Source organism: Lipotes vexillifer, unplaced genomic scaffold (genome assembly GCF_000442215.2).
Source record: "Lipotes vexillifer unplaced genomic scaffold, Lipotes_vexillifer_v1.1 scaffold325, whole genome shotgun sequence".
In the NCBI taxonomy this organism is placed as follows: domain Eukaryota; kingdom Metazoa; phylum Chordata; class Mammalia; order Artiodactyla; family Lipotidae; genus Lipotes; species Lipotes vexillifer.
The window spans coordinates 1,683,297-1,700,431 of record NW_006799313.1 but is presented as its reverse complement, the minus strand read 5'-3'; the positions used below and the strand labels follow the sequence as shown (position 1 = coordinate 1,700,431).

At 43.0% G+C, this 17,135-nt stretch overlaps 1 protein-coding gene across 1 annotated transcript in view; it reads left to right on the top strand.

Annotated features, from left to right (window-relative positions):
- Nucleotides 1–17,135, top strand: part of MYOF (myoferlin) — a 160,916-nt gene that overhangs the window by 117,888 nt on the left and 25,893 nt on the right. Inside the window, 11 exon segments of the mRNA XM_007471569.1 lie at nt 969–1,046; nt 3,006–3,187; nt 3,281–3,439; nt 3,565–3,663; nt 4,603–4,764; nt 6,961–7,126; nt 10,329–10,405; nt 12,295–12,351; nt 13,752–13,763; nt 15,167–15,265; nt 16,686–16,811. Coding sequence (XP_007471631.1) covers nt 969–1,046; nt 3,006–3,187; nt 3,281–3,439; nt 3,565–3,663; nt 4,603–4,764; nt 6,961–7,126; nt 10,329–10,405; nt 12,295–12,351; nt 13,752–13,763; nt 15,167–15,265; nt 16,686–16,811 — 1,217 coding nt within the window.

The window sequence follows — 17,135 nt, the reverse complement described above, 5'->3', positions numbered from 1 at the left end:
GGCCCCCGAAAAAAAAAAAAAAAAAAAAAAAAAAAAAAAAAAAAAATTATGTTTGGGGTAGAGGGTGGTCAGCTCATTGATTTCAACATAATCTGTCTGATATGTACTCATGCTACCTATTAAGCTCCCACAAAAGATTATTCTAATTGGAAAAAATGTTCAAAAAGTTAAGGTTGGTTTCAATGATAACCTTCAGGAATTTTGGAAGCAGACCTACTCTGTGATAATAATAGCAAATACTCATATATACATCTTAGCATGTGCCAGGCACTCTACATATATTAACTCATTTAATTCTTATAGCTACCGTAGAAAGTAAGCACTATTACTGGTCCCAGTTTTACAGGAGGAAACCCAGTGCAGAAAGATTAAATAACTTGACCAAGATCTTATAGCTTGTAAGCACTACAGACAAGATTTGAACTCAAGTAGTCTGGTTCCCAGAATCTGTGTAATGAATCAAAATGCTCTCCTGCCTCTCAAATTATGTGTGTTTGCAGGGGCAGGGAGGGGTGGCAGCATAGTGGGGAGGGTCGTATATGCATTAATATAATAATGATAAGGAGTATAAAGTCTTTGAAATATCAAAGAAACGTTTAGCAGATAACTGTTTCCTAGATCTGGTGCTGAAATGGTCTGGAAAGCCCTATTTCTATAACTCCTAGAGACCAAGTGTCATTTTAAAGGTCGGCGATGACAAGCAGCACCCTAAATCCAGGTAGTTTACACCAGGAGTATGTTCTCGTGATTGACACACTTGCATTGAGCTTCCTGTAGTACTTTTTAAATAAGTTTCATTTTGCAGGAGACAGAACTACTTTGGGAAGACATGTCATCACCACTGTATATGTGTTCTTTACCGTGGGGAAATAGATTTGGGTAACCCATTTACCTGAAACATATATTATCTCCAAATAGAAATACAGTGTCCTGTTTCTTGTAAGTAACCTCCATCCTGTTCTTTTTAGGAGTCTACATTTACCATCTGCGTTGCTATATCTATCAAGCCAGAAACCTCATGGCTCTAGACAAGGATAGCTTTTCAGGTAAAGGGAAAAAGTCTCCATCTCACATGTTATTACACAGCAGGCTAGCTTGATTCTACTTTTCATCAAGTGGATGCTTTGAGTTATTTCTCACAACAAAAAGCCTTTCTGTATTGGGAGTAGTTTGATATGCCTGAAGTCAATTGCTCGGTCATTAGATACTCGCTGAGTATGCCGAGCATGGTTGCTGAGTGCTGGAGAAGATTCATGGTCTTTTAATACTACTAATCATTAATTGATTAAGTGATTAAAAAAACACCTTAAGAAAAGCAGTTGCTGCTTTCTGTTTATAGTTGTGTTTTTACCCCTGGGCTCTTGGGTTAATTGGTAAGTCCTCACCTTTATATATATATTTTTTGTAGCTCTTTTAAGTTGACAAAAAGATCACCAGATCACCCATTCCCCTACTTTGGAGTCCATCTTGACCTCCTCTGCTGCCCTGCTCCCCAATTCCTGGCACCACCAAACCATGAGGCTTCATCACCCCTCGCACTGACACCCCAGCTGCTCTTGTTGCCTTTGGACTGGTTCTAAGAGGAAGGTTCTGGGCGCCTGCTGCTGGGGGATTTGTGCTGTTGCTAGTGGGACCATGAATAGTTCCTGGGCTCCCTGGGCTGTAGGGGGAGCATTCTACTTCAGGACCTGAAGGCCGTCAGAGCTTCCCTGGGGTTTCTATGGAAACAGCTCTAAGAGCAGTTACCTGACACTCCAGCATGCTTACATCAATTGTGAGGTATGTTCCGAGCACTAATATTAATGTGAATCGTTTCCTTTTCTCACAAATTAAAGCAGATTCAAGGTTATCTCTGTAATACACATCTCCAAAATGGTTTTTGAAGACACTTTTGAATATTCACCACCAGGGGGCACTCAATCATTGAAAGTCAAAGTTAATTTCTCAACTAAAGTTGCATAAAACTCTAAGCACATTCCTTGCAGTTTGAGATAAAAGATACATCATCGGGACAAAAGCAAGGAATCCCATTCATAAGATGCTGCAGTGCTAAAAGCCAAGCACCCTTTTAGCTTATGCAAAAGCTTCAAGTTAGACAGCAGGGTATTGCTCAGACAGGTCAGCTCCCAAGCAATTGCAAAAAGGTTTGGTGAAATTATTTAGCATGGAGGAGAAGTGGATTACTTCTTTTTTGTTTTCTTATCTTTTTCCAGCTTTATTGAGATATAGGTGACAATATAGTTGTAATATATTTAAAGTGTACAACGTGGTGATTTGATATATGTACACATTGGGGAAGGATTTCCACAACATTCATCGTCTCTCATATTTACCTGTTTTGTGAGTGTGTGAGAACACTTAAGTTCTACTTTCTTAGCAAATTTCAATTATACAGTACAGTGTTAGCTGCAGTCACCATGTTATACATTAGATCCTCAGACCTTATTCATCTTGTAGGTGACATTTATACCCTTTCACTAACTTCTCTCCATTTCCCCTGCCCCCAGGCACCCTGACAGCACCATTCTACTGCCTGTTTTCTATGAGTTCGACTTTTTTTGTTTGTTTCGCATATAAGTGATACCATGTAGTATTTGTGTTTCTCTGTCTGGCTTATTTCACTTAGCATAATGCCCTCTAGGTTCATCCATGTTGTCACAAATGGCAAAATTTCCTTCTTTTTTAAAGCTGAATTATATTTCATAGTGTGTGTCTATCTATCTATCTATGTTTTTTTCTTTATTCATCTATAGGTTGGCTTTCATTTCTTTGGTGGTTTACTTTGCTGCACAGAACCTTTTTTAGTTTGATGTTGTCCTACTTGTTTATTTTTGCTTTTGCTGCCTTTGCTTTTGGTGTCAAATTCAAAGAACCATAGCCAAGCAAGTGTCAAGGAGCCTACCCCTATATTTTCTTCCAGGAGTTTTACCATTTCAGACTTCAGCCATGGCCATGGTTTTACCATGTCAGACTTCAGCCATGGTTATTCTTTTTTTCTGTTTTAGATCCATATGCTCATGTCTCCTTCCTTCATCGAAGTAAAACCACCGAGATCATCCACTCAACCCTGAATCCTACCTGGGACCAAACGATTATATTTGATGAAATTGAAATTTATGGGGAACCCCAAACAGTCCTACAGAACCCACCCAAGGTTGTCATTGAACTTTTTGACAATGACCAAGTGGTAGGTAATTGAGAATTTCTAAGATGGCTAGGGGAATGATGGAGATTTATAGGGATGTTTTTCGGGGAATTTAAGGATTGCTTGTTTCTCTAGGGCAAAGATGAGTTTTTAGGACGAAGCATGTGCTCTCCTCTGGTGAAACTAAACTCAGAAATGGACCTCACACCCAAACTTCTCTGGTACCCAGTAATGAATGGAGACAAAACCTGTGGGGATGTCCTCGTAACTGCAGAGCTGATCCTGAGGCACAAGGTACTTACCGAGTTCTCACTCATCTATTTTTTTCAGAGTAGCCAATCAAAACACTTGTTAACAACTCCAGGCACTATTCGCTTCAACTGAAGGGAGGCATTGACATTTCCATGTTTGTTTCACAGGATGGCTCCAACCTTCCCATTCTTCCCTCGCAAAGGGCACCAAGTCTGTACATGGTCCCCCAGGGCATCAGGCCTGTGGTTCAGCTCACTGCTGTTGAGGTATGCTGCTCACTTTGTTTTACTGATCACCTCAAATGGATGTGGCTATAGAAATGGAATCTTTCATATAGGAATAGAATCTTGCTGCATCTTCTCTTGCTGTCTCCAATTTCCTATAGAATTTGTCTAAAAAATTGAAATATTCATGGAAATAGAATGCTTGTCAAAGCAATAAAAACAAGTCAATCCCAACATTCCTGGAGGAATCTAGAATTCCCATTTACTGGGAGCCAGTGGATTTCTAAGTTTCCTGTGTCAACTGGAGAACTGGGAGAGAGGAGACGGACTCAGAGCAGTGTGTCTTTATGTGCAGAGAAAAGGGGACCTCAGAGGGAGGTATAGGGAGGGAAGGGAGGAATGAGAAATGCTGACATGTCAGACAGAGCAGATATAGATGGAAGGAGCCTGATGGACAGCGTCCTGCCTACTATTGAGGGCTCTCCTTCTGTCCAGTCAAGCAGCTGTTACCTGGAGATTTCCGTTCTTGGGGTCTTGCTAAGACTGAAGCAGATGACTTTAAACAACAGCTCTTATTTTTTTACTTAGTGCCTGCATTGTCAGTCACTGTGTTAAGAAGTTTACACTTCATCCTCAGAATAACCCATGATAGGTAATGCTCTCAGCCCCGTCCGCAGATGAGACAGAGAGGTTACTAACTGGCCAGAGTTCTCCGAGCTGTGATATGGCGCAGCCAGGTTTGGATCCCTGCACTCTTATCCTCTCTGCTTTTTAGCAGCTCAGGTAGGAGAGGTAAATGGGCAAAACCGCTTTCTTTGTATGACCTCCAGGTTTTCTAGAGTGACATTCTCAGAGATTTGAGGCAAATCCGTACGAGTCAATCTTAAAGAATTTGCCAGTTATTAAGACAGGGTTTTTCCTTTTGAATATTATTTCTAATATGCCGGGTTTCCTTCCCTTCTCTTTACATCGTTTTCTTAGATTCTAGCTTGGGGCTTAAGAAATATGAAAAACTACCAGATGGCTTCTGTCACCTCCCCCAGTCTCATTGTGGAGTGCGGAGGGGAAAGGGTAGAGTCAGTGGTGATCAAAAACTTGAAGAAGACGCCCAACTTCCCAAGTTCTGTTCTCTTCATGAAAGTGGTACTGTATCAAGACTCCGTAATAGTTCATGTCTGTTGAATAGCTGATCTGTACTTGAAAATGAATATAGACAAATCACACACATATTTTATATATATATATATATAATTTCCAAAGTCTGTAGTTTATATATTTCCAGTCTGACAACAAACAGAAAAACCCTGCCTTGCAGACAGCATGTCAGTGACTTTCCCCCCTTAGATTCTCACACTGTAGTGATGGTTTCTTAAAGCTTCAGACAACCCCAGTGACACAGAAGTATCTGCGAGCAATACTAATATATTTCTCCAACGAACTGTCCATCTAGTCAGCTCTCTGTAACAGGCTCTTGGTCAATCCCCCAAGAGCAGAATATTAACCCCCAGGCCCTGCAGGTGTACGTGGACCAGAACCCTCTGGATAGTGACTGGCTGGCTGGGGAAGGGCAGCTGCGAGGTGATGGGGCCATGTCCTAAGAGCCCATGACTGTGCCCTGCCTCCAGGTGTCCCTGGGTTGGTGCCACTTTGTTCCATCAAAGTTACCCTCTGGTTATTAGAAAGGCAGCAGCCTCAGATCTGGTTCACAGGCCTCCATCATAGACCCTATAATACTTTGGAGCAAGAAGAGGTTACTCCATCTTTCCGTTTTTTTTTTTTTTTTTTTTTTTTTTTTTTTGCGGTACGCGGGCCTCTCACTGTTGTGGCCTCTCCCGTTGCGGAGCACAGGCTCCGGACGCGCAGGCTCAGCGGCCATGGCTCACGGGCCCGGCCGCTCCACGGCATGTGGGATCTTCCCGGACCGGGGCACGAACCCGTGTCCCCTGCATCGGCAGGCGGACTCGCAACCACTGCGCCACCAGGGAAGCCCTGTCTTTCCGTTTTTAAAGCATTTAAATCCTTATCTTTTTAAAAAGAAAAAAAATCTTTATTTTTTACTCTACTATACAAAGCGTTAAGAAATAAAGGCATATTTCTTCAGTTTAATGGGATGGAAGGTCCAGAACCTTCCCATTTCTTTCCCCACCCCAGTCATTTTTCTGCCCTTGGGGTCTCCAGCACACCACTCTTGAACTGTAGGGTCTTGGAGCTTAACTTCTCCAATTACAGATGAGGCAGCTGAGGCCTGGAGAGGGGAGCCACCTTATGCAAGTTCCGTAGTGAGTGCCAGGCCCCGCGTGCTGTGCTGCAGTGACTCTGTCGAGATTGCAGCAGTAGCTACACAGAGCTCGGTGCTGGCTGCCTTCACACTCCCTGCATTAAGTCTTCAACCCTGCAGGGCAGGTATTTTCACCCCTCTTATGTGTGCTTTGGAGGAAACTGAGATGTTAAGTGATTTACACAAGGGGACACAGCTAGCAAGGGGGTAGCCAGAGTTTGGACTTTAGGTCCTTCCAACTTCAAAGTCAATACTTTTCCCCTTGCGATGCTACAGATGAGTGCCACCTGGAAGCTCCGAGCCAGAATCCCAGAGTGATCCCCTGGGCCACTCTACCCATCTTTGTTCCATCCCCAGCCCCTTCCCCACCTCCCAAGCTCTAGCCTGGAATCTAGCCTCAGTCAGCAGAGGTGAGGAAAGCCACTCAGTTGATCCCAGCTTCTATTCCTGTGTGAAGACGAAGGTGGAAATCATCTGAACCACGCACCAGGCAGACCCGAGACCAGCCCATGATTCCCCAATCAGACAATATCACCAAGGCTACCAAATTCCATATAGAGGAACCAGGAGGCATGGAGGAAAAATGAGCATCCCATTTTGGCATTGAACTTCCAGGGCTGAAAGACTGTCAAGCCACAGTTATCTCCCGTGAAGGTTCCGTTTTATCTCGATCTAAATTTTAACTAATTCTAACTAAATGCTGACTTCACATCCTGTTACAGAGCAGAGCCAGGTGCTAAGGTACAGTGCTAAGCACTTCACATATATTAATTCAGCACCCCTACTCTTATTAAGGAGATCACTGGGACAGAGAAGAGTTCCCTAAGATCATGCAGCTGTCGGTGGCAGAGCCAGGGTTTGATCCCGGCTCGGAGCTCAGGCCCTTCAGCTCCAGGCTGCTTGCCTGGCATGTACATTACTGAACTGCTCGCTGTGGGTCCCAGGGACTACACCAAATGGGCAGAAAGAGCCTGGGTTGGTCCCTTTGGGGGAGTTAATTGGCAAGTCTGCCCTTGTCAGGTCTTAAACAGAAAAGTGACACCTACCTCTGTGACCCCCAGCTCTTGCCCAAGGAAGAATTGTACATGCCTCCGCTGGTGATCAAGGTCATCGACCATCGGCAGTTTGGGCGCAAGCCCGTTGTGGGCCAATGCACCATTGACCGCCTGGACCGCTTTCGCTGCGACCCTTATGCAGGAAAGGAGGACATCGTGCCACAGCTAAAAGGTAACTGCAAGTCTCTAAATAGCATCTTGGGACTTTTCATGTTGAGTTGATTTAATCTTTACAAACTCTCAAAGTAACTACTCACTGTCCAGATTTTGCAGATGAGGAAACAGATTTACAGCACGCTATGTAACTTTCCCAAGGTAATATAGTTAGTAAGTGGCAGAGCTACCCTTGAATCCTGGCCTTGTTTGAGGGGGCCCAATGCTCAAGCTATTACTTTCTGAATTGTCCTGCTCCTGGATGAACATTCTTTTTTGTATCATCCAGCAGAGAAGGCAAGACAATGGGTGATTGCAGTTTGCTGTGATAAGTTTTTTAAAAAATATATTTATTTATTTATTTATTTTTGGCTGCGTTGGGTCTTCATTGCTGCGCGTGGACTTTCTGTAGTTGCAGCGAGCGGGGGCTACTCTTCGTTGTGGTGCGCGGGCTTCTCATTGCAGTGGCTTCTCTTGTTGCAGAGCACGGGCTCTAGGCGTGTGCAGGCTTCAGTAGTTGTGGCACGCAGGCTCAGTAGTTGTGGCACGCAGGCTCATTAGTTGTGGTTTGCAGGCTCTAGAGCGCAGGCTCAGTAGTTGTGCACACGGGCTTAGTTGCTCTGCGGCATGTGGGATCTTCCCGGACCAGGGATCAAACCCCTGTCCCCTGCATTGGCAGGCTGATCCTTAACCACTGCGCCACCAGGGAAGTCCTGTGATAAATATTTTGATGGGGAAATACAGGGGCCCCTCTGTAAACACTGAAGGAGTGGGGGATTTTTATTTTAAATTGCTTTCCATCTATTGTCCTGCCTCATTAATGCATCACAACATTGTTGTGATATAATTTGAAAAATATTTCATTGTTATCTATCGAAGAAAAAATAACACCTGCTTGAGTTTAAATTCCTGGCCTTGGGTCACATAATTAATAAGTGATAGAGCAGGGTATAATACTTTTGGGTTCTATACTAAATAATAACTAATGAATAGTATTTTGCTCTTGTTTATTCAAGAATTACTTGTTTTTAAATTTACCATGTGCCAGAGACCGTTAGGGGCTGGGGACTGGGTCCCATCGTGAACAAGATCCCAGAGCCCCTAGGCTCATAAGATTAAGCCCAGTGGAGAATTGACACCCATTCATCTGATCGTTGGTAGCCTCCAAACTGAAACAGATGTCTTCTATTTCAGAGCTGTTCTGCTAACCAGTTCTATTTAATCTTCCATGAGGTTTGGTATTGATTTTACAAAGCCTCTGAAGCTCATCTGCTATGTGGGTCTGAGCATCCTGTATCCCTGATTCAGAGAAGAGAGAGAAAAATTCACAGTCACACTTGAGCAAAACCCTACATGTGTTTATCCATACATTTCCCATGCAAAGCATTTTTGTGCTGAGTTGATGGTGCCTAAAACAGCAACATTTTTATAACATCAAGGATTAATGTAACTGCAGGCATTCTTTTATCTGGGGTTACTTAATGGAGAGAAACTGTTTTCCTAGTGTTTTTCCTGTTGCTTTCATGAGAGAAAGTTCTTTGACACAAATATGTGAAATCATGAGGAAGGTACAAATGCTGCAAATTTTCTCTGTCCCCAGAATCGCTTGTGTAGACCTACTTGTGTCTATGAGTCAGGGTTAGGCAGAGGTCTCCTGGTTCGTGATTCTTTGTAGTTAGTGTGAAGTGAGGTCAAGGCTTCAGAAAGCCCCTGAAGAGGAAAATCCTTAAGGTGTATGGGGAGCACAGTGTTCCCAAGGCCAGAATCTGTTATTTTAGATCAATCTGATAGTTTCTTAAAACCAAACTGAGGTAAGAGTTGAGGAATGTGCTTGGTTGGCCTAATGTTGGAAGCACACAGAATAACTTTCCTCCTGTCCCCGAGGCTTTGTTTACATGAGGATTGTAAAGTGGAGAAATGATAATATAGGAAGGAACTTGCATGCAGTTGTGTTCCGGCATGTTTTCCCACCTGGCTGTCCTGTGTTGCTGCAGTTGTTGGGGAGTTGGAGGGGAGCTATCTTGGAAGCCTAGAGACTTCTGATAGATTTGGGGGTGCCACCTAGCAACAGCATAGCAACTGGCGTATCATAGATGCTCAATAAATGTCAGTCTCCTCTGCTTCCCTGGTGTTTCCCTGATTATTTCTCTGACATTTACTAAGGGCCTACTTTGCTCTGGGCTCTGGTGTGATGGTTGAAACACAAGCTTTGGGGTCAGACAGACCTAGATTACTCACTTTCACTTGTGATTGTTTAACTGGAAGCAAATGACTTGCTTTCTCTTAGCCTCAGTTTGTTTGTTTTTTAACCTCTATAATGGGTATAATGCCACATATGCACATATTCTACAGGATTTTTGAGGGGTTAAATGAGATCATGTATGTAAACAGGTTAGCCCACTGCCTGGCACATGGTAGGCGCCTAAAAAATGTGTTTTCTCTCCTTTATGTCCTATACATCAAATGCTGGGTTAAACACAAAGTTCTTTTGGCTTGGCAGAGTTTGTTCTGTCTGAGTTCTGCCCTCCTGTTGAATGTCTGGCTGCCTGATGCCTTCTTCCATAAAGGGTAGCTGTACCTCTCATCCCACCCGGCCCCAGGCTGAGGCTTCAGCACCCCCTTCAGCTGAACCAAACCTGGTGAGCCCAGGGGCTGCTCCTGAGCCCCTTGCTCTAACCTCAACATCCAGAGCCACAAATATTCTGGGAATTATTTAAAGCCAGGATGTGTGCCTTTTCCTTCTATGTACACTGTGAGAGCCAAGCTGAATGAGCCACTGCAACTTCAGCCCTGAAATGTGCAACTATTCACCCTGATTTACTTTTCTGTGTCTTAGAACAGATTCCCTGAAAAGGAAGCTCCTTTGGTGTAGCTCCCCCCAGCCCCCATTGCCCCGACCTCACTCCTACATCCTCTAAAGACATGTGTTGACGCAATTCTTTTTTCAGCATTTCCTGTGTACGGGATTGGGCTAATTGTCAAAGATAAAAGAAAAAAATGGGCCATAAAATCCCCTTAAAAATGTCTAAAACTGTATCATATTTTGGGAAAAGCAATGAATTGGGTTATTTTTCTACATTCAGACGTGGTCTTCTCCATTTAGTAAGTCTCATCCAGGAGTAACTCTGCCTTCCACTGTGTGGCTGTTGAACTTGAACTTGGAGTAGAATGTTCACCACTATATTTTTGTAAGTATCTTAGATTATGAAATTGTCTTGCAGCCTCCTTTTTGTCTACCCCACCCTGCCGGAACGTCATTATTGAAATAGAAGACACCAAACCATTACTGGCATCAAAGGTAGGCTTCAGAACTGATCATTGAATGATGTCAGTTTTATCTTCCAGGCATCTAAGCATTAGGTGAATTCGGTCAAACAACCATTCAGTGCAACTAAAATAAAATAACAAACCAGCTTATCACGGTAAAAAACCTGAATCTTACACTCGTCAGTAGCTGCGGTGACATTGTGTGGACTCATGTCCTCTACCCTCAGTCACCCAGGATACTTAAAATATACTCAGACCCGTGCTCCACTCTCCATGAGGGAGAGGGATCTAGACAACAGTAAATTTTAAAATCTCCCCAAGTGATTCTAATGTGCAGGCAGGTCTGAGGACCTTTAATGTGGACAGTCTGAGTGATATCATTTGCAAGAAAGAGAAATTTCAGGAGCAAATACACAGCACCACAACATTCAGAAGAGGGGCCACGCAGCACACTAGTTTTTTTCCCCTACATGAAACAGAAGTGTCATGGGTTTTTAACGACCCTATTTGTCAGTGTATGGGATATCCCCGACTTTTATATTCACTGTGGTTTTCCAAATCAAGAAATTGGTGGAAATGCTCACTCAGGACCGTATGTTAAAACCATTCCGGCCAGTTCAACAAGAAGGAGAGGGGAAAAAAAAAGTTCCCAGCCCAGAAAAAAGAAAACATCAAATATCTCCCCATTTCTGTTGGCATTCTCGATGGACTTTCACAGCATGTTTTAATGTGCAAACTGGCCGAAAAGTGCACATGATTGCACTTTAATGTGTTATGTCCATAAACAGTGCTTTTAAAGAAATCCACTTTCTTCCCACTGCATTAAACTCACTAACAATTGGACCATACTAAATGTGGGCTCTACAGCCAGCACTGCGTAGCAGTGTGTTTGATTCTATTCCCTGAGAATCCTCCACAGTCAGAAATGACAATATCAAATATGCAAAACCACTGTGTTCACTTTATAAACAACCCCAAATATTCCCAGTAAAACAGTAGTAGCCTAGGACGAAGCTAAGTATAATATACTTAAGATCTTTTACGTACATTTTCACAACTCTGGAAAAAGCCAGTTTAAGATCCTGCTCTGTAATCGGCCTCCAGCTTTCCTGCCTCCCGTTGTTAATCAGCTCTTCTTTGGGCCTTCTGTATACTCAGTAGCCCCAGGTATGGAGGCTCAAGAAAAAGAATAAAGCCAGTCTATGCCCCAATCTCATTCATTTCTTAACAGTAGTTAACAGATGCGGCTACTGTAGCGACACATTGTGAAAGTTGAGTTTACATCATATTTTAAGTTGCAGCTTAGCAGGGCTGAGGAAGGTAGTATCAGTCATTCTCATGTACTATAAATAACTTTCACTCAGCTGCTCTCCTAACAGCTACTGGAGGTATACTGTGTTGATAAGAAAGGCTATTTGGAATTGCCTCTAAAAATCTGATACCACCTATTCACTGGGGAATATAGCACTCATCTATGCAAAGTCAGATGAGCAAAGTTGAGCTTTGGAAGAGCCAGCGACAAGTTTGCTGATGTCCTGGATTACATATACATGTAATACACGTGCATGCATGTAATATATATGCATGCAGGTGATATGCATGTGTTACATGTACATGCGATGTGTGTGTGATGAATACCTATTACCACTAACTCAATTCAAGCCTTTTATTGGTAAATTGAGGGAATGGGTCAACACTGTGCTGTTGATGGGAGCTGTAGAATGTGGCTTCAGGTGACAGTTTCGAGCTCACAGAAACTCACACCACTACCCTGTGGTGACCCTGGGAGCTCTTAACAGATGGGCTCAGCACCACCACAAGTAAAGCAGGAAATAAGCACTGGGGACAAATTGCTAAGTGCTAGCCAGATAACACAGACGTTCCTACATGGCCATTTCAACAATTACCTTCCAATTCCAGTGCTTAAGCAGTATGTCAACAGCACTCAGCAAAATGGCTTCTCCAGCGACAGTGCATGTATGTATGATAAGAAAATGCATGAAGCTGCCTGGGGCTGCGGGGACCTCGGTCTAAAGACTTGAACTCTCCTTTCAGATTCTTTCTAGATTTTGGAGTGAAAGACGATCTTTAAACAAATGAGATTATTTTAAGCTTCAGCGGAGAATCTTCTGTGCCGTTTGGATATAATGAAGCAAGTTACTCTCGCTGCTTCAGCTACTTTGCCACGTGAACTAATGAGCAAGCGACGTGAATAAATTCTCCCGTATTAATCCTAGATCTTAAGATCAGCAATCTGTTCTGAATAACGCTTTTTAAATCATGAACTATTCATTTCTTTGAAATGATTTCAAGTAGCTGAGAGTAGATGTGAATAAACAGACTCTAAAAATATGAATTCAGGAGCCATTCAGAATGTGAAAACACTTTTGGCATAAAGTCCCTCTCTCCAAAATCTCAATTCAGCTGTGATGATTTCACTTTTAATCTCGCTTTGACATGAATCTAATAGAAAGAATTGTTATAGCTATCTGTCTCTCTGCCTCTCTTGGCATTTCTGTGTGCTGAGCAAAAGTCGATGTGGAAAATGCCGAGGGGCACTTGCTGAGGAAGCCCCGTGGCCGCCCAGCACTCCCTCCAGGAAGTGCCCGGAGTGAGGAGTCGCTGTCCCCTCGCAGTGGAAATGAAGTTAGGAGGTAGCAATTCTTCAAACTGCCCCTAAGGGTGAGCTTGGCTGACGTTCCAGCAGGTACCAAGAGAAGAGTCAAGCCCCAGCATCCTAGCTGTCCATTCTCTCATCCCCTGGTGGATTCTCCATGCAGAAACTCAAATGGGAGAATTTGGCCAGTGAGAGACTTGGCATCCATTTATGGATGGATATGTATTTGGTGCTTTATCGTCGGCATGGGGAAAAATCAAGAAAAGATACTCACATGATGGTGCTGCAGTCATGTTGGACATAAACATCTTGGGACAGGAGTTTCGGAAGGAATGAGAATTAGGCCAAGTTGGGGATATACTTTAGAAGCTAAATGGAATAAAAGGTTTGGGGCAGGGAGATGAGTAACTGTATTCATCCCCACGTCCACCCCACCCCACTTCCTTTGTGATCACTATGCTGGTGGACAGATTGTCTAACTCTATTAAAACATGGGACATGGGCGGCTACCTCCAAGCCTTTTATTTTAATACTGTTTGTAACTCTTTTGCACACTTCAGAGAAGAAGCCAATAAGATGTGTTTAATTATGAGATCATCCTGAATAAATAATCCATCAAAATGTTGATAATATAAGGCATGGATGAACAGTAACATCTCCTTTTCTCTTTCTCATTGAACCTAATGCTCATGGGGTGTCCATCTCTGTGTGACCTGTACATGGTTTGTCCCCTTCCTGCCCATATGTATGTGATGGGCAGCTAACAGAAAAGGTAACTATTATACACATTTTGCTAGACTTAAGATTCATGTATTTTCTGCCTGTAGCTGATACATAAATAAATAAATAAATAATTTTTTAAATCCAGGGTTGGGTTACTGATCCACAAAGGGGAAATAACTGTAGGTGTATGTATAAACATATATATACCACATACAAATAAGAAATAGCTTTTCTTGAGTGTTCCTTTTTCCTCTCCCCCAGATGCAAGAAGAGGCTGTGTTGCTGGTGACACACTCTTTTGGGCAAGCTCACCCTTCCTAGGTAGATTAAGCCACGGGTGGGTCTGATGGGATCTATTCTTGTTATAAATCTGAGTGGAAATTATAGTAGCCTTCGATAAACTACAGCCTTCTACAGTTTGAGAATGTTGCACGAGTGATTCTAAATGCTGTCCCTTCTGCCCAATCAAAGAACCACCGGATTCTGAACTCTGGCTGCACGTTACCTGGGGAACTTTTGAAAGCATCCTGTATGCCAGGTCTCACCCCAGGCTGATTGAATTAGAATCTCCAAGAATAGGTTGGGAGCCACTGGTCTAAACAAACCATGATGCCTCCCTACTCTTGCTTCACATTTTATAATTTTCAAAGCTCCTTCTCCTAATGATGTTATGTGATGTCCAAAACAACTCTATGAGAGACTTCCCTGGTGGTCCACTGGTTAAGACTCTGTGCTCCCAATGCAGGGGGCATGGGTTCAATCCCTGGTCGGGGATCTTGGGGAGCTAAGATCATCCCGCGTGCCACACAGCGTGGCCAAAGAACAAAACAAAACAATCCTATGAGATGGATGGGGATAGGTAGTGTTATTATCCCATTCAGTGGATGAAGAAAATGATGCTCAGAGATGTTAAACAACGTACCTAATGTGGTGTGGCTTGTAACATAAGGGTATGGCTTCTAACGTAAAGGATGGAACTTGAATTAGAACCAGTTTTACCCACTCTTAGCTTAGTGAGCTCTGTTTTGCAACGCATTGCTGGCTGAAAGGGCTAAGGAAATGAAACAGTGGAAAACACATACTGGAGGATGAAATAGTAAACACATACTGAAAGTTTTCTTTTAATTTATCTGCGTATGTAAATATCAAGTCAACAGGATAAAGGAGTAAAAACAGACAATGAATAGATTGTATCCATAGAATGTAAGAAAATCATCTAGTGTAGCTGTGGCCATTAAAGCGAAACACATTTCATTGGCCATCATTTCACCTCCAGCTTCTGGGTAGAAGAATCCTGAATACTTTGGTGCATGTAAACAAGAGTCATATAATCTCACCTCTTTTAGGTTCAGAAGTACCCGTTTCTCTTGTCTATTACCTATGAGTTTTCTTGCAATGACTGGAAATCCAGGGCATCACGAAAGATTTTTCCATTTTCATGTCTTTCTTTAGGAGGAAGAAATTATTGACTGGTGGAGTAAATATTATGCTTCCACAGGGGAACATGAAAAATGTGGACAATATATTCAGAAAGGCTATCCCAAACTCCAGGTACCTGGGCCTATGCTACTGTGGGTGGGGGATTGACATGCGTTACAACTGGCCACAGGCAGAGCTGAGTGAAAGACTGAAAGGTCCAATGGTGGGTGCTGAGGCTGAGGGGCCAGGAGCACCTCTGGCCTCCTGGGGAGCCCCCTTGTGATGGATTTTGGCTTTGCCAAGATTCCCGGGGCTTGAGGACAGCTGTTGATTTATGGTTATGTGACTGCCACTTTAGGCCTTGGGGACATCTGGCCGAGGGTTGGGAATGGGTTGGCACCGCACTAATTAGGCCAACAATTGTCCAGTTTGACCAAGGGAGACCTTCAAAGACACGGTGCTCTTGCAAAAAAGCATGAAATGTCAACATGCTTTATTCTGTCCTCTAAACGAGCATCAGCTTCACTAGCTGAGAATTTGATTCTTTTACATGTATGCAGTGTACAATCACAACTGTGTGTCCAGGAGGAAGACAAGCTATTGGACTAGGCTGGTCTGGCTATGGACGATCTTCCTGTTAATGGTTTGGGTTTTCCAGTTCTTTATTCATTTTTTCAGAATGTGGAAAAATCTACTTTCTTTCATGTGATTGTCATAACATCTCAGTGCAGCTTGAGAAACACCAGTACGTAAAGAACCGCTTATTTAGAGAAATAAGCTAGGCTGGCAGATCAGCCCCACAGTCCATCCTCCATCCCTCCCTCTTTCCTTCCTTTCTTCCTCCTTCTCCTCTTCTAGCTTTTTATCAAGGTATAATTTACATACAATAAAGTAATCCATTCACTGAGTTGTGATCATTGTATATACACCTACATAAACCACTACCAAAACAAGGCAGGGAACATTTCCATCACCCCAGAAAACTCCTCTGTACCCCTTTCCCTTCAATTTCTCACAACCTTCCAACCCTCTTAGAGACAACTGATCTGATTTCATCACCATAGATCGGTTTTGCCTTTTTTTATACTTCAAATAAGTGGACTCATACACTATGTATTTGTGTGTGTGTGTGGCTTCTTTAGCCCAACACAGTAGTTTTGAGAGCCATCATATTGTCTTGTGCATGAGTAGTTTGCCCCTTTTAATTGCTGAGTCATATTCCATTGTATGGATATACCACAACTTGTTTATCCATTCTCCTGATGATGAAGCTGCTATGGACATTCTAATACCATGTGGACATGTTTTCATGTCTCTTGGATGAATACCTAGGAATAAAACTTCTGCATCATAGGGTAGCTGGATATTTAACTTCATAAGAAATTGCCAGACACTTTTCCAAAGTGGTCATATCATTCTGCACTCCAGCCAGCAATGTGAGAGTTCTGGGGCTCCGTCCACATCTCGTGCCCATTTGGTATTGTCAGTCTTTTTGATTTTAGATTCCACCTGTATTTTAATGAGAAATTAAGAATCTGTTGATGGTTTGCAGATATATGACTGTGAACTAGAGGATGTAATGGAATTCGAGGGCCTGACAGACTTCTCAGATACTTTCAAGCTGTATCGAGGCAAATCAGATGAGAATGAAGATCCTTCTGTGGTAGGAGAGTTTAAGGTGAGTAAAATGTGTGTGTCTGTCCTGTTTAAAATCCATCTTTATTTTCTTTATAGACCTAGGATAAATGACAACCAATCTCTGAGTCAGGGACATATCCTCTGACATCTGAAGGATGCTAGAAAATGCTATCAAGGAAGAGGACAGTGGGGTCGGGGGCAGAACACTCAAAGCCCTTCTCCGTTATCTTTCTCCCTGCTGATGCCAACCAGCCTTGAATCCTATAGAGTCAGCCTCTCTAAGCTCTAGTACACACACACACACACACACACACACACACACACACACACACACACACACACACACACACACACACACACACAC